General features: G+C 37.1%; 2 protein-coding genes and 1 long non-coding RNA gene across 8 annotated transcripts in view; 1 reads left to right on the forward strand and 2 right to left on the reverse strand.

Moving 5' to 3' along the window:
• Window positions 1-456: 456 nt before the first annotated feature.
• Window positions 457-5,760, reverse strand: pnp6 (purine nucleoside phosphorylase 6). Its single transcript, XM_056766753.1, has 6 exons — window positions 5,379-5,760; window positions 3,486-3,649; window positions 3,057-3,160; window positions 1,881-2,056; window positions 1,560-1,750; window positions 457-1,405 (listed from the first exon to the last, which is right to left on the reverse strand). The coding sequence occupies exons 1-6, from the start codon at window positions 5,399-5,401 to the stop codon at window positions 1,209-1,211; spliced, it is 855 nt and encodes a 284-aa protein (XP_056622731.1). The 5' UTR covers window positions 5,402-5,760; the 3' UTR covers window positions 457-1,208.
• Window positions 5,761-6,511: 751 nt separating this feature from the next.
• Window positions 6,512-17,368, forward strand: part of hydin (HYDIN axonemal central pair apparatus protein) — a 56,751-nt gene continuing 45,894 nt past the window's right edge. For 2 of the 6 annotated variants that reach the window (XM_056766276.1, XM_056766279.1), the window contains exons 1-6: window positions 6,513-7,285; window positions 7,471-7,596; window positions 7,774-7,893; window positions 8,262-8,396; window positions 10,053-10,252; window positions 10,353-10,477. In XM_056766276.1, coding sequence (XP_056622254.1) covers window positions 7,202-7,285; window positions 7,471-7,596; window positions 7,774-7,893; window positions 8,262-8,396; window positions 10,053-10,252; window positions 10,353-10,477 — 790 coding nt within the window. In that variant the 5' untranslated portion in view covers window positions 6,513-7,201. Of the gene's footprint in view, window positions 7,286-7,470; window positions 7,597-7,773; window positions 7,894-8,261; window positions 8,397-10,052; window positions 10,253-10,352; window positions 10,478-17,368 lie in introns of those variants that run through there. The other 4 variants (XM_056766277.1, XM_056766281.1, XM_056766278.1 and 1 more) reach the window with 4 other exon arrangements.
• Window positions 14,450-16,271, reverse strand: LOC130435569 (uncharacterized). Its single transcript, XR_008908820.1, has 3 exons — window positions 16,165-16,271; window positions 15,324-15,410; window positions 14,450-15,206 (listed from the first exon to the last, which is right to left on the reverse strand). It is a non-coding gene; the product is annotated as an uncharacterized LOC130435569 (long non-coding RNA).

Genomic DNA, 17,368 nt, shown 5'->3' on the forward strand with positions numbered 1-17,368 from the left:
ATCTGAAACAAAACTACAACGTATTATGATACTGTAGATTGTCATTATTCTTCCAATACTGAGACCATTACTGTAAAGCAACTGTAAGTTGTTCTTATGTGCAGTTACCACATCCCTGTATGTGTTTATTCAAGGTTTTCTTTGTGAAATACTTGCCACAGCCTTGATGTTTTGTATGTATTATTTAATATCTATGTTAGAGGTGTGTTCGCAAGATCCATCAATAATGTACTGACTTGGGGGTCGGGTGGCATATCTAAAACGTTACATATGTTTTGCATAGTACAGTATATTTAGATTGAGGTGAGAAAACTTTGTTGCTCTCCATTACCTCTGACCTTTGGAGGAAAGTATTAATATTAATATCTTAACACTGCAACACATTGTCGGACTGAAGTACATATTTCTAGTCACCTGGTATATGAGTCAATATAAGAAACAACAAAAACATCAACATAGCAGAAATGATTTTAATAATATAATTAGTACCAGCTGCAAACTACATTTTCAGTTATATATGTATTTTTGGTTATATAATTGCTGTTTTAAAATACATAAAATCTTAGTATTTGTGATCTGTGCAAAGACATTATTTTCCAGCAACAAAGTAAAATTGGACAAATTAAATATTTTGAATAATTGGTCAAAAACATTTATTTAAGCAATAAATTATTTATTATTTGTTAACCTATTGCCACTGTCCTGTGCATTTAACCTCAATACAAATTTAGTAAATAAAAAAAAAAAGATCTTTTGTATAACTGAGATTAACAATCTGTTAATCTTTTTTGTTGTTCTTTAACTCTTTCTGAACAAAATTAATACCGATTATTCTGTTATACTGATTACTTTCAGTTGTTCTTTACATGTTTTTCAGGAAGTACAGTATGTGACAGGATCACATGTTGTACTGTACATGTTATTAATAACTAGTACCAACTAGTGTTGGTAAGTACCACATTACCTACTGTGCTATGAGGTAAACAAAATTAATCTAGTCAAAATTTAGACTCAAGAGGCACTGGAATGTCTATATAGTTACTTTTACCCCGAACAAGATACATTAAGAAACATTATGTAGTATATTCAGATCTACATAAGCTGTCTACATTCTGCATTAACTGCCTGTGTCTAATGGCAAAACTCTGTGGAAGATTATTATTAAAAGCACCCTTGTGATATTTTTGTGAATGTAGTAAATGGTTGCACTACATATTTTTAACTAAATGACTGACTATCTTTTGAAGGTGCTCGGTTCGAATGCGGGTGGTTTCTAGCACTTCTTCATGATTCGTCTTCTCCTTGCTGTCATAGTCAGTCACCACCTTGTTCGTAATCAGAGAAAGTCCAAACACCCGTACCCCACAGTGTCGAGCGATCACCACCTCTGGAACAGTACTCATACCTGGAGAAAAATCACTCAACTGTCAAATGTCCATTAATTCGCTTTATATTTCCAATGTTTCTACTCTATTTCATAATGTGGTTCTTTTAACAAACCACCATTTTGTTGATTTATGATCGAGTCCTACACAAGTGTCACAGTATGTCATGCATACCAACAGCATCTGCCCCAAGCATCTGTAGAGCTTTGCATTCTGCAATCGTCTCATAAGACGGCCCAGCCAGCATGCAGTAAACGCCCTCCTGGAGAAAAGAGGCGCATCCGAGTTCCTCTGCAGTCTTCCTGGCCAGTTGTGCCAAGTCTCTATCATATGCATCAGACATGCAAGGAAAACGTACTCCAAATCTAGAGAGGCATGCATTAAAATATCAGTGAACATCAAACTGGCTTTACAGATTAGTAGAGAAAGTATGCTCCAATGCTAATAGCTGATGTAGTAGTATACACGTATGTTCGATATATAACTGAAACTGACCTGTCATCATTGCGACCGCACAGAGGATTTTGGCCTGCAAAACCAGGCAGGTTAATATGGTCTCTTATCAGCATAATATCGCCCACTTTAAATTTGGGATTTAGTCCTCCAGCGGCATTGGTCACAATTAGAGTCTCAACCCCTAGAAGAAAGAACACTCTTACTGGATATGTGACCTAAAAGAGAAGGAAAGGAAGTGAAAGTTGGCATGAAATGGTAGTTTTCTGCCTTATTGTGATGCATATCAGAGTCAAAAGGCTCCTCCTAAAATTTAGGGCGGGACATGATTTTGTCTTTAGAGAATGGATTGTTGAAGGTTGAAAGTCTGGCCATAAGAAACTCAATACCTGTGACCCAATTCGAAGGCTGCGACCTTCTGAGGTCTCGGTCTTCAAAGCACGTAGCCCCAAATTCCACAAAGTGAACCGAAATAAGTCGGTCTAGAATAATGCAGGATTTTTACTACTGTTGGATAATGTTGTTAGTGATACTTCACCTCCTGTCACGTGAAGACAGCAGCATGATATTTCTGACACAGAAGCTAAAAATGTTTATTTTATTTTAGAGAATATGACGCATTTATGAAGTGTAAAATAGCCCCACAGTATATAAAAATAATGAATACAAAAAAAAGATGTCCATGGTTGATGTTTGCGGATAAGTAAATTACTGATATGACTGCCTTCCAAAAGCACTGGACAATGACTCATTGACACATATTCCAACATGGCCAAGAATCATAAATCACGAAAACACATTTATATTCCACTTGGCTTCTGTAAGAAAGGCCAAGCACCAGAGTGCACTTTAAGCACTATATTGTTTGCGCTAAACATTTTTTAACCTGATCACAGGCATGACAAATGTTTGAAAGTTGTTGTAAAAGTTTATAGGAGGTATTACTAGATGATGGAGCCGGTTGTTAAAGGATAACTGTGGTTTTCTCTGTTATACTTAAATTGCTTAGTAACAAATGAAATAGTCAATGGTTAAATGCAAAATAACCTTTGGGTTAGTGCTGTGGTTTATAATTGTTAATAAAGATGTAGAACTGACACTTCTTAGAGTTTCATTTGTTGTCATCTTTAGCTTAGTTTTTAGGTTTTTAGTTTTTCAGTATCAAAAGATATAAGCATAATTTTATTTCCCCTTTGCGGTTTAAAGAATGATACTTACTGTGGCAACATCATAACCCTCATAGAAATGGAAACGGCCTTGCATGCAAACACACTGCTTCCCATTCAGCTCTCCAAACACCAGCTGACCTTTATGTCCTTGCACTGAAAATATATTGTTGCATAAGTATTCTCAAATGATTGCAATAAAATTAAATGAACAGCAGCGCTTCGGAAAATTGACAACCATTGCTAAACTATTTATTGAACCATGTCAGAATTCACTGTATTTGTAGTATGCTGCATTGTTTGTAGTCATGTTGCACTTTGACAACATTTTTGTTACATCTTCTCATTACCTTTTTATATTTCTGTTATCATTTAATAGGTTCTAAAACAAACTTACTGTACATCAAATGGCTATGAAGGATCACCTCCATTTAAAGCAATGAAATGTAGCCTTTTAAAGAAAGAAAAAGCGGTCTCTAACCTGTGCTTTGGGGGAACCGAGGGATTTTCTCATAAGGAAACATAGTCTTGTGATCCAGCAGGTCAGCTAATCCACCGAGGCCTGAGCCACAGATGATGGCCACTTTGGGTCTGATATCTGTATGAGCAAGAAGCCAGTCTGCTGTTTCTCTGTACTCCTCATAGCTGTAACATTGAAACAAAACATTGTTATTCGTGTGATATTTCTAGAGATTCCAGGTTATTTGGTTTATTCATTATTCAATCATGCAAAATAGCTAAAAATGTGTGTACAAACACACTGTCGGATTACATCTAGATAGGAGTAATTTCCGTACTTGAGGTTTATGGTTGGTTGTAAAGTAGATAGCTGTCAGAATTGTCTGCAACAGATACACACATGATGCTGACCTATCATGTGCAGTGACCCTCTCAAGTTGCTTTGAGAGTAAGGACAAGGACGAAATGCTAGTAAGCTGACAAAAACATTTAGCAACAGAGAGAAAAGCACATTAAAGCTAAATTTTTAAAGGAAATTTTGAATCTATACTGCTTGTCCCTCTTATTCCCTGCGATATTGTGGTGGAGTATGTCGAATTTACCCTTTGACTCTCATCACATTAAGCTGGTACTTATAACACTCACTGTAGTAAATGATTTCCAGTAAAGTGAGTGTGTAAACTGCTCTTACCGCTGGTCATGTTACCATTCAGGGCTAATGGACAAGCAGTGGAGATTAAATCAATGTTTGAGCGCGCAATATATTATCAATGGATGTGATGGATATTAGCTGGGTCTTAATTATGAAAAGCAGACTATTTTATGTTATATAAGTAGCCTAGCTGTAATGAGCTTTGTCATGTGTGTGTAATAATAAATCAACAACTGACAGTGCAAGGGTTGTTCCAAAATCCATAATTGTAGTCTTTATGCATTTAGTATAGACTATGCAATCTTCCACAGTGAGCACTCTAACATCCAACCGGTTTAATTTCTGGTTTTTACCAATAGCCTGTCATCTCTGTATTTAACCACAATGAAGCTCCCACAAACATTGTTATAAGGCACTCATGAATCTATCCACTGGGAACAAAAATGAAACTGACATACAGCAGCCCCATCCCAACTGAATTGCTCACATAGCTGGACAGCCCATATTTATTATGAGGAAGTTTTTCAAAGCCAAAGTCACGAGGTAACAGGGAACATTTGAGGCAGGGAAAGCTCAATGGCCGAGCGGCAGACATGCGCTGTCCGTGGTGCTGTAAGCTGCGGGATCAGCACTTTCAATTCAGAGCACTTGCTGAATGAGCTTCAAACAACTTTGTGTTAGAAAGCTCTGTGAAAACGGACAATAGCTCACTTTTTTGTAATCACAATGCTGCCCGTTTGTATTACTTTCAATGGGTTTCAATGTTGGTTTTACACAGGCTTAATCTTTCAGCATGTCTCTTTAAGAGCTGCGTATATTTCTGTGCGCATGCGAGCTGAACGCGAGATGATGTTGAGTAGCCATAATAAAGCGTTATAGATTATATAAAGGTTACGTCGTTACTTGTTGAATTTGAATCGAGACTGTAAATAGAGCAGTTCGACATCATTTCCTCGTTTTTAACAGGGTTATTAGAAGATGCATACTGATGATGATTAACTTATCGCCATTCAGACTGAAGAAATACCTCTTTAGGACAGAGAATGTGCGTAACAGGTTTATTTCAGATCGGCAAACTGTGTTATCTGCTTATTTAGGCTATGACGCAGCAGGCTGGGTATAAATATTAAAAGAGACAGTTGTCATGGCAAGGACGCGCTGCTTGCACATCTTAATGTTTGTTTTTAACGACGATGCGATGCAGGATACTGATTTCACAGGTCCGTTATATTGCAAGACTAGCTTTGCATATGTTCGCCTTACCTGCATTCGTTGAATGTTGACATGTCCGCCGCGGCTGGTACTGAATTACTGACTAGGATATCGTATGCAGCAGAAATAATAGAGAGTGACCTATCGAGAGGTCAAACCGGCGATCTCGTGGGAAGAGTGGAATGACGGAGGAGGAGCTTTTCCTAAACTCGTTTTTAAAACAACGCTCGTTGTTCTAATCCAATCTGCTGACAGTGTGGGCTGCTCACTGACCCGCACTTGAGAAGCTGTCTGCCAGGACAAACTCTGACACTTTCTCGCTGACAACACAGCAGTGTTTCCCAGTTTATTAAGTGAGATTGTAAATATAATATATTATTGTTTTATTATGCATCAACATTTATGTGAGGTGATGTGGTAATTGATGGTTTACCCAGATATCATAATTTTGTTGTTATTTAATATGTGCCAATAAAAAAGGGGATCAGAGACAATTTATGAACTGCTTTGGCCATGTGGTGTATCAAAAGTCCGTCCGATTGACAAGTGAACAGAGGAGCTGTGTTTTAAGGGGGGAAAAGCACAATAACATTTCAATTAATTAATATCAACGTTTGAGAAGTGTGAGTTTTCACAATTCACAAAAATCTGACGAAAATAAGTACATACAATGTATTTGTACTCCACGTAGTTCATAAACCGTTGATGGTTGAGACATCTAGGTTATTGTTCTTTTTATCCCAAAAACTACAGTTCTCCATTTATATGCAAGTGTTTATAGTGCAATCTCGCTTTCCCTAAAATGCAGTGCCCAATGCTGAATACCACAGGTGACATTTTACAATGTAATTAAATGGTTAAGTTTGTGGGATATAAGTCACCAGTATACAGAGAGCTGAGCTGTGCAATTCATGAACAATAGGGATCTAGCTAACTGAGACACACCCATAGTGAGCGTTCATCCTCTGTAGTTTTTTGTTGCTTGTTTGTTGGATTTTTAGGGACAACTTTTCAGCGCACTGGACATATTTTTAGAGTAGGAATGCCTTTAAAGTGGCTTTAAAAGGCAGTGTGAATACAGAACATTGATCACATAGTCCCGCTATTTGTTAAAAAAAATATGAACATGTTACAATAAATAAAAAATAATTCGTTTTAAAAGTCTGCCATTTCTGAAACTATGCTCCCTTATAACAGTTCATGCAGTGTACACTTTGCGGTCCTTTCGCATTTAAACCGGAAGTGAGCATCCCTATGCCCCACCCCCTTCAAAGGGCGGAGGGAATAGCGCAGTAATAATGTGGCCGTTTAAAATACACATGTGGAATGAAGTAATGGTGCCATTTAGGCTACTCGTTACGTGGAGTGACGTTTTGTCTGGTTTCCTCTTAAAATGAGCTTTTATTTTCAAACACGAGACATACGGAAGTTGAAGGTGCGCTCCGCTTGTGGTTAAAAACTTTCAGCCAATGCCACGCCGTATTTAAGTGGCTCCACCAAACAGAGCACATGTTGTACCTTGGTGCTATGGTAACCGCGACCATGGTAACCATCAAGCTCAACTGAAGAAATGAAAGCCACTGGACAAATCTTACTACGATTTCTGGTTTTCATATTCGATAATAACTTTGATTATTCAGGCACTTATACTTTGTTTGCGGTGCCGTTTTGTAACTAATGCCATTTTATGTGTTATGTGTGAATGAACTAAACTTTCCGATGTAGCAAGCCGTCTAATGGCGTCTAAGTTGCCACCGGCTTCTGGTAAGACATTTCTCGTACATATTTACTTTGCTTGTCGTCGTTAGTCTTGAAAGGAAACCGCAAGTTTTAGTCACTAGCACCGGATTTCGCCTAGTGAAAGTTCACTCAAGATGATGTCAGTGGGATTCAAAACAAATGCGGTTGCACCCCGAAACCCCAAGCTGGTTAAACGGGGAGCAAAGAATGCCCTTAAGGTGAGCACCACACACACATGGGAACGTTATACATGGCATGGCACACAAATGATATAAAAGCCCCTTACCAGCATTTAACTTTAGCCTATAAAAGTAATAAGCAAAACACATTTTTTGTCAAAGCACATGTGTACATTTTACACTGTGAATAATAAATAATAATGAAGATGTGTATGTTTTTGCAGTTGGTTCCATCTGTCTATGCTCAAGAAATGTCTCAGAGTACAGAAGAGCGATTGGCAAACACTTATGAGATGCACCCGCCCCGCATTCTGGAGCTCCTAGATATGACGGAGACAACACATCATAAGGTAGTTTACTTGGCTACAAATTTTATGAATAAGTTTGCTTTCTGTGTTACTGGATCTAAGAATGTTGGCAACATATCCATATCATGTTTTTTGTTAAACAGTTTATTTTTAGTCTTGACTAGATCTTTCTGTTGTTGGAAGTCCAAAGTCAAAGGCCATCTACCTGTTTTTTTCTAGTTTTCTTCATTAGATTTGGACCAGGCCGTGTTTCAGCCGTACCCATCTGAGATTGTGTTCCAAAACTTTACACCATTTCAGACACACAAGGTGCCTTTAGAGCTTCGAAACAGTGACAAGGTGATTTCCATTATTATACATTATGCTTTGTAACCTTGGAGATGTAGCCAGAAGCAGTATTAAGTTTTAGGCATATTTGTGTGCTTACAATGCTTAGGAGCTTCCTAAACAGCAAAGACAGCCATCAAAATGAGATCAAATTGAGATTTAGGTTTGTCTCTGCGAATCAACTGTTTAGACTAAATCTATAGACACATCTATAGCTACATCTGGATTAAATACACTACTTGGTACAGAAGGTAGCCTTTGATGTTATTTTGTTGTATTTCAAAATCAATATATAAATATCATGTACAATGACATATGAGACAATTACGGCTTTATATCTGTATTGATCAAAGACTTAGACATGGATATGATATTTTCAGGTTCCCCGACTAGTAAAGGTGATTGAAGACGACTCACTTTATTTTAAAGTGGTCAGTCCACTAGAAGCTAGTAAGAAAGTGGCTCCTGGCATGGCATCAACATTCACCATACTCTTCACTCCACAAGAAAACAAGGTAAAGCTTATGCTGTCTTTAATAGACAAAAGTAATGTAACATTACACAGAACCATGCTTCTGGGTTCTTTAAGCAAGTATCATATGTTAACAATCTGTTATAATGTAAAGTTTGTTTATGTGATACTTATGGTTTATGCTAATGGTATATTTCCTGGTCCTTTTTTTAAACAATTACTGGACACAATCAGTTTCAGCTTTATTCTTTTTTTGATTTTGTTAGTGATTACATATTTTGGTTTAGGTTAAGACAAATGTGATTAGTATTGAGCGTATTATATCTTGTAGGGCCCTGGGTTTGTCCTGATCCGGTTTAGGTTTAGTCTTTGTGTTTGACTTACAAAGGCTACTTAAATTGTAATATATAAATTGTCAATGGCAGTGCACTCATGGGTCATTTGCTAGTATTGCAATGAATGGGGAAGAAGTGTTATGAAACAAACAGTCATCCATAAAAACTGCCACACAGGGATATTAAGATATCATAAATCTTTTTAATTCTGCCTAAAAAAGAACATGAGTGTCAAGTCTCAAACTAAAATCTGCCATGTTGTTGAATGTGACTGGAGGCTTAGTGTTTCACCACAGCTACTTTCTTGTATATTGCAGTCAGTAATGTGGCCTGATAATCTATTTTTGTTTGGCAGACATTAATGCAGATTGCTTCATAGCTTCATTCATGCTTAGTCAGAAAAAGACACATTTTGTGAGGAAATTCTTTAATAATTCCTGAGATCTGGAGTAGGACAGGGTAAAGGATGTTCTTTTTTTTGTTAAAAAACTCAATTTACAAAGATCAGTGCTGATCATTTTTTACTCTGTATTGTGTTCAATTTAGGAAGTGTACAATGTTAAACTGTTTATTACTTCGAGCTAATATCACTCAGTGCCCGATATCTCCGTACCAGGGCGATGAGAATGAATAGACACAGAAAAAGTGCGGTACCCAAAATCACCTTGTTTATTGAAAGCAAAGCCTGAGTATATACTGTATAGAAATAATTATATTCTCGATAGACCATCGTCGCCATCCTGCCGAGAGTTGATCACGTGTTCTGGTCGTCCAAATGTGAAGACATTTGGAAACCTTGAGTAGTCACATTAACAAAAGTAGAAACTATTTTAATAGGTGCACAACAGAGAACTCGGAGACCCTGGGGGGAATTCCAACGTTATGGACTTGACATTTTGCATTATGGATGTGGCATAAAAATGCTCAGAGAATGAATTTGTTACGAATATATTGAACCATCTGTTTATATTTTACTAAACCCTTTTCGATAGAGTCTAAACGTAAAATATGTCAGTCTATGAACACATTGTCTTTTTAAAAAAGGGAAATAAACATGCGTTATGGATGTGCCAAAAAAAGGATGCGTCTTTTGGGAGACGATAAACTTATGTAAACTTTTATTATGTAAAATAAAATGCACAATCCTGAAGCAATAATTCCCAGTGAATCTGTGCTGTTATCATGGTAAAAATTATTTTTTTTGTGGTAAATTTGACATTTTCATGGAATTGTCCCTATAATATCAAAAATTGTCTTGTCCTGTATTGTTTTGTTTCAAGGTAATGCCTGTCTTTTCCAGGCACTCTGAAGAGAATGGCATCTTCTATACATTACTTTTGACTTTCAAATGCTTGCAATTTTAGGATTACATTCACAGACTCATCTGTGTTACTGAACGTGAAAAGTTTGAGGTGCCCATTCGAGCAATTGGGCCTCGTGCCATCTTGGACTTCCCAGATAATCTGCATTTCCCAGTATGTCCTGTGAAGTGCCTGTCACAGAAAACTCTGTTTGTCAGAAATATTGGAAAATGTGAGGCTAAATTTCGGCTAAGCACATCCAGGTGAGGAGGAATGTTAAATCCTTTTTTATAAATAAAAATGCATCATGATCAGCTCCATTAATGGCATCTCGGTGTATACAATTATTTTTCTAATTTACAGCCCATTTTCTGTGGAACCTTTAGTCGGGACTCTTGATGTTGGTCAAGGCATGCAAGTTACTGTTCAGTTCTTACCAAAAACCACAGGGGATCACAGTCAGGATTTGCTGCTTCACTATCACTCAGGTACTTAGTGCTAATCACCACCAGGTTTTCATGCATCACCTGCTCCTCCCACAAACTCCACCTCCACTACACACACACACTTACAGCAAAACCTAATTTTACTATGACATTTGGCTGTTTTCTACACACATCTCCATCCTTATCCATACTTTCATCCAATACTTCAGTTTTTTTTTTGTTGCCTGAAGCAACTATAGGTTTAGTCAAGAAGTTCAAAGTAAAGACAACAGCACTTGACTAAGAGAGTGTGTTTGACACGACAGTCTGTGCTTGCATTGTGTGCATGTAGTTCAGCGTAATTCAGAATTTGACTTTCGTGTTTTTTGTGCAGGTGCTGTCTCTGCCTGTCTCGTTGAATAAACAGAAAGGTCTGTTAAAGGCCATTGGCATTAACATTTTAATACTCGCCGTGCTCTAAAAATACTACGCTGAGCCCATCAGGGGAGTATCATTTTTAATTTAGCGCCTTTTCCAGTCTCCACTTCATTTATGTTTTACACGGAGCAGCTTTGTAGCGTGTCCTCGTTGGTTTGCTTCTGCGGGTTGGCAGGAACAGCTCTCTGCAGTCCCAGGTGTATCTCAGATAAGCACACAATCCTGTCTTAAGGTCTCAGAAGGTGCTTTGTCTATACTGTATAGGGGAAACACTTACCTCGCATCTTGTCATGCTTTTTGTGATATGAAGGTGCATACAGTAGCTTAACCCATAGTATGTCAAACTGTCAGTTCTCATAGAACTTTAGCCGTATACAGTTCAACAAAGAGAGGTCTATCTTTGTTCTCAAGCTATGCAGTAGCATTTCAGCGACCGAACAATTTTCTGCACTATAATGTTGTCAGTTACGATCAAAGGGTTACTATCCAGGCAATGACAATGAATCACCCAAAATTTTCAGTATGAATTGGCAAGTTTGAATTCCAGACTGTTTTGACTGTCCATTAATAATATACAGCGAAGCTAAAAAGTAACCGAAGCCCCTGTATTCCTCTGAAACCATCTGAATGTATTTAATGACCAATAGCTTGAAGTTAGCGGAAGCTCTCGTCTAAGCGTGGCATGCATTAAATGGTTATCTAATCTGCCCTACATTTTAGAAGCCTCTCAGCTGTTTTGCTTCATATCATCTGCCGTATCCAGGCTGCAGATTTTGCCCACTGATTCTAAAATATGCATAAGGAGCCAAAAAGCCCAAGCAGCAGCTGTGACAGTAGGACAGAGGGGATCCTACCCACTAATACACGTAGTATGTACAGTGAAAGCGGTTTATTTCACGGGACACTTCACAGACTTTCCCTCTTCAGACATTCTCCATACATTCGAAAGCATTTTTACAGCTAACATGCCACTTTTAGTTTGTTCCATATGAAGACACTAATCTCATTTCTTATATTTCTCATTACAAACTTCAATGTATCATATCACCAATGGCTTGTTTGCCATTAACAGCGTTTGCATAGAAACAAAATCTCATTATCATTGCATTGAGGCATAAGAGAAGAAGCGGGAGCTGAAAGCATCTATTTAAATAGAAAACAGAAGTAAATTTATGAATAAAAACATATTTTTCTGCACAAAACAAAAACATCAGCGCTCTTGCACGGGTCGTGGGTCGATTTTTCCATCTGTCTATATCAATCTTTCTCCGTTCCTCTCCTATTCAATAGCCTGTCTTGTGCTCAGATAGCATAACGTAACGCATACAAAACATGTCACGAATATAAAGAAGATAATTAAAGTTGTATGTGGAATGAATCGTCATACCTTCGTGGCATTTCAAACGCAGCTGCGCTTTAATTAAACGAGTTAAATTAATGAACTAGCAATGACTTCTACAGAAATTACACAGAACTGTTGTTATGATAATTGTTTTGCGCTTTTGTGTAGTCTACTGTCGGCTTGGCATAGATTAATAACAGTTGGAAGACTGGGCAAGCATTAAAAATGTAGTTTCTTATAATGTACGTTTTCAAATTCATGTAGTATATCTCAGTTTCGTATTGTATGTTTCGGTTTTCTTCACCTTTGGTCTGAAGGACCAAATGGCGTTGTCTCTAATTGGATGTATCACAATACTGTATATTGTAAGAAGGCTGCCTTTTTCCTTAAGGAGAAGAAATTCCCTTGTCTCTGCAAGCTTTTTCAAGTGCACTTAAGAGTGAGCTGATAAAGACATCACATATACATGCTGAAGCACTATGAAAGCATTCCTCATCTCCAATTTTTCTCCTCCCCCCTCTCATCTGAATGGCTTCCACAATCCCTCAGCCTGCTGGCAGATGCAAAGTCCCATCAAAGCCATTTCCATCTATTTTTTTCCTCTTAAAGCTGTACACACAGAGACAGAGGTTAAATGTCTCTGGCTCATTTGTGAAAAGTGATACCGAGGCAGAATTAATCACTGGAAGGAGTAAAGGGATGAAAGGGTAAGAGTGGCATTAAGGGGGAAGGAGAAAGCTCAGCTCACTACCTGCCCACTCCTTTGGTATAATCTTTGGGATGTCATTGATAATTATGTCTCTCTCTCTCTCTCTCTTTCTCTATCACTCTTTCTTCCTAGTACAGCTTTTTTTCTCGTTCCAAGCTCCAAGCTTAAATATAAATGCTGATAGATGTGCTGAAATAAATATACATTGTTTAAAAGTAACATCAAAGTTAATTTGCTATGGTGTTATATGATTTTTTAAAACTACTTATATTCTTGACAATTTGTTTGCCGTGTTTTACTTAAATGAATAATACGCTAATGTCCAGCATCCACAGCAGCCCAAGTTAGCGTAGACCATTTTGCAAGAAGTAAACAAAAATGGTCCAGAAGCATTCCCTGTTTCAGTTTTTCATTATTTTTTATTTCATATCATATCTATAATTATTCTTCTATAGGGTGACCATATGAGCCATTTCACCAGGACGCACGCGTCCTTGACAGGATTTGGGTGTGTCTTTCGAAAGTCGCATTTGTAAACCGCATACGTCATAGAGGTTCTCACATTTCAGTTAAAAAAAGCATAAAAAAATTACATTCAACATCGGTTAAGAGTTATGATCATTGTAGTCATTCTTACCTTGAAATATAACGCCTGCCTTTATGAAATAAAACTTGAAATAACAAACCTTGATGACGTATGTGGTCGACAAATGCGACTCCTGGAACACCCAAATCCTGTCAAGGACGCGTCCTGGTGAAATGGCTCATATGGTCACCCTATTCTTGTAGATGTTTGTATACCATTTTTAATTCAGTTTTAAATCTGTTGGTTGTATTTTGTTTGAACGTTTGTATATAATGTTAAAAAGTGATACAGGAAGTGCTTCTGGACCAGCCATGATTACATGTTGCAAAATAGTCTAAGATGTCATTGTTAAAAAAGACAAACAGGTGATGGCTTATTATTTGCTATACACCTGATACAGTGGAGGTCTCAGTGGGATGATGTGGGTAATGTCTTAACAATCTCGAACACCTCTGGTGACTTGTCTGTTTATGTCCAAGACCCAAGGCCCCTGCAGAATAAAGTCATCAGAGAAAAGCCAGCGCTGAGAAAAATAAAAGTATTCTCTCTAGAATGTGTGCAAGAGTTGCAAACATTTCACATATACACATTTTACTAAACCTTTATACTTCAACACACATGCATGTATGCCAAGTGAATAACCTTCATGCTGTTGAATTGTGCCGAAACAGCAAATAAATATTACAGCTGAAATACGTTTTTCTGTAATATCCATCTGGTTATATAAGATTACCTTTTATGATTTTTATGAAATTATTGGCTTGGTTCTGAGGAACGGTCTCGGTTCTCAACAGCTTTGTTTTTACAGTATACACTCTAAAAAAAGGCTGGGTTAAAACAACCCAATTTGGGTTATTTTGGTAACCCAACGTTGGGTCAAATTTGGACAAACCCAGCGTTGGGTTATTTTAACCCAGCCAGTTGGGTTATATCTTTGACGCAACATGCTGGGTTGTTTTATTTAAATCAACTTTTGCTTAAAAATTACATTGCTGGTTTAAAACAAACCCGAAATGTTTAAAAATAATAATAACAAAATCACAGAGAAATACTCGAGGCATCAGTAAGAATCAAAAGTTTTATTAAGGATCAAAATGCAAGACAAAAGGAATTCATAAAAACATGCAATATGTTATGCTCAATGAACAATAAAATGGCATATAAAACACTTTGATGAAATGTATGTTTATACATATTTAAGGAAAATTAACTTAAATAAATTACATTAGTTTAGATTTTAACATATACATTTAACAAGGTTATTAAAGTGGCACAAGTAAATATAAATAGTTAGACAACTTAACACTTCAAAAATTCATATACAGTTAACAAAGTGGCACGAGTAAAATGCTTTAGGGCAATTCCAGCGTTATGGATGCGACATAAAAACACTATAAAAAGTATTTTACTAAACCCTTGTTGATAGAACCGCATTTATATGATAAAATATCAGTCTATGCACAAGTTTTCTATAAAAAAAGAAATAAACAAGCGTTATGGATGTGAAAAAGGAACACCGTAACTTTCCTCTTCATATAAACTCACAAAACATTTTAAAGAGCGTTAGTTCTTTTGGTTTCAGCACTGCTTAACCTGACATATCCACGGAGCAGTCTTACTAAAGAGGATTCTTTTCCTGAGAGTTGTAGATAACAGTGTGGTGTGCACTTTTGGAAGTGGATGTTCAGCAGGAGGGTTTCTTTATCAATTTGTTCATCTATAAAGAGAAAAAGAGACAAGAGAAGAATGTAAGGAAACTGGCCTACCCAGAGCACAATGGATTATAATAAACATATAAAGAAGTACATTAACATTTTACCTAAATAATGTTTACCTTTAAGCCTGTTATGAAAACATCCACGTTCCAGTTGACTTTCTCTTGAATAGAATGATCCATTAATATTAGCTGTTATTCTGCACGCTGTCAGTGGGGGGGGGGGGGAAAAGAGTGGGATATAGTACAGAAAGTGAAATACAGTCTTAAAAAATAATATTATAAACGTTAACACAACTCTTAACTAATTCGACACACTCGGGAATAAGTAGAAGTCTAAAAAGAGCAACAATTGTTCGTCTCATATACCCAAAATTAACTATATCGCATTGTTAACCACTAACGTTATAAGAGCCAGCGGCTATTCCCGAAGCAATGGCCGAGATAGAGCTGCTCTCCACGGAGCCACGACCGCTGACAGCCTGATGCTCACACCTCCGACAGCGTCTTAACAAATTCTCAAAGAGGTGTTATGTTTATATATAAATCACGTATTTGTGTTCTTAACAACTACATTCTCGTCTAAAAGACTATTAAAACTAAGTTCCCTCACCGAACATTAGCGGTATTTAAAATAAAAAAAATGCTGGATGTTTGCTTTTTACACGACGCTCTCTCGTGTCGACCTTAAACTAATATCAAGATGCGTAAGTTACTGAACTAAATGACTCACACGAGTCAGAAATTTCAAAGGGAAATGTTGACCAAAAATGAAGTTTAAATGATTAAAAAGCTGTAAGTTAGAACAACGTGGTCATAACGTTACAGACTAGCTATACAAAGCTAACGAAGCTAGATTGTAACGTTACTTTCAAACCTAATGCGAACAGCCGAATTTTGCATACTTTTGCATTTTTTTTGTACAGTTATAGTTTTATACATTAAAAACTCGTAAACATACCTTTTCTTCTCCGAATAACAACTTTTCGAGATGAGGTGGATCAAAATGCCCGCGAAGGTAAAGTTTGTCTGATGCGTCGAGGAGTGGGAGGGGTTTACTCTCTCAACTGTCACTCAATTGGACCCGACTGCTAACCCAGCGTTTGGGTTACTCAGAAAATGACCCAACACTAAGAAAATAACCCAACAAAATGACCCAACAGGCTCAACCCAGCTGTTGGGTTAAACAAATAACCCAGCATTTTTTAGAGTGTATATTTCTGCTTTATGTGTTTCTCAGTCAATTAAAACATATTGTACTTATGTTGGCCAGATGCCCTACATTCATACCAAAAGTTACTTAACCTATGATCAATGTTTACCTGCTATATAGTGTTTAAATCGAAAATTATGTTTTTTTGTGATAGACAGGGTGGGGTTGTGAAATTTCACCAAGCATGAAGTTCCTGCTTTGAATGTAGCCAAACTAGCAAAACAAATAAAACCTAGGTAAAATCCATCTGCACTGCTGATTCAGGCTCTTGTTTTGAATTTTACTTGTGATGTGTTCGCTGCTGGTTGGACGGCTGAGGTCATGTGAAGGTTGTTTCACTGGGGAACTCTGGTCCTCAAGGGCCTTAAGGTTTATAATCATAGCACAACAGCACCACCATGGTAACAAAATAAGAACACACATCTCTATTTGTTTACATGTAGCACTTCATCCAAGGTGAATAAAAGATCACACAGTTTTAATCCTTTTGGAGAAAACATTTAGCTTCTTTATTTTACAAAATAATATTTTAACTCACAGAATTTATTAGCCTTGTATGCAAAGGCTGTGTGTATTTCTTTTGCCAGGCTACTTAAATTTCTTTAAAGCTGTTTAGATTTCAAGGACAACTATGCAAAATGAGTACAAAGTCTCTAAAGGGACAGCTTGCCCCTAAAATGAAAATCCGGTCCTCATTTAAGCTACTCACCCTCGAGTTGTTTCAAATCTGTATATATTTTGTTGTTCTGATAAACACAGAGAAATCTGGAAGAACAGTTCTTGGCCACCATTGACTACCGTAGTAGAAGGAAAAATTACAACGGTAGTCAAAAGTGCCTCAGAACGGTTTGCTTTTCTAAATTCTTCAAAATATCTTCTTTTGTTTTGAACAGAATAAAGAAATTTGCTTAGATTTTTCCCCCTACTTTGGCACAGCACTTTTGGCGATTGC

The sequence above is a fragment of the Triplophysa dalaica genome, chromosome 14 (genome assembly GCF_015846415.1).
Source record: "Triplophysa dalaica isolate WHDGS20190420 chromosome 14, ASM1584641v1, whole genome shotgun sequence".
Lineage (NCBI taxonomy): Eukaryota > Metazoa > Chordata > Actinopteri > Cypriniformes > Nemacheilidae > Triplophysa > Triplophysa dalaica.

What these genes read in the sequence shown, in the direction of transcription:
- pnp6 (XM_056766753.1), bottom strand. Translation starts at nt 5,401, where the DNA reads ATGTCAACATTCAACGAATGCAG. An exon ending in TCAACATTCAACGAATGCAG is followed by an intron (nt 3,650 to 5,378) that starts GTAAGGCGAACA and finishes TCAATGTTACAG; the next exon opens with CTATGAGGAGTACAGAGAAA. An exon ending in GCTTGGGGCAGATGCTGTTG is followed by an intron (nt 1,406 to 1,559) that starts GTATGCATGACA and finishes ATTTTTCTCCAG; the next exon opens with GTATGAGTACTGTTCCAGAG.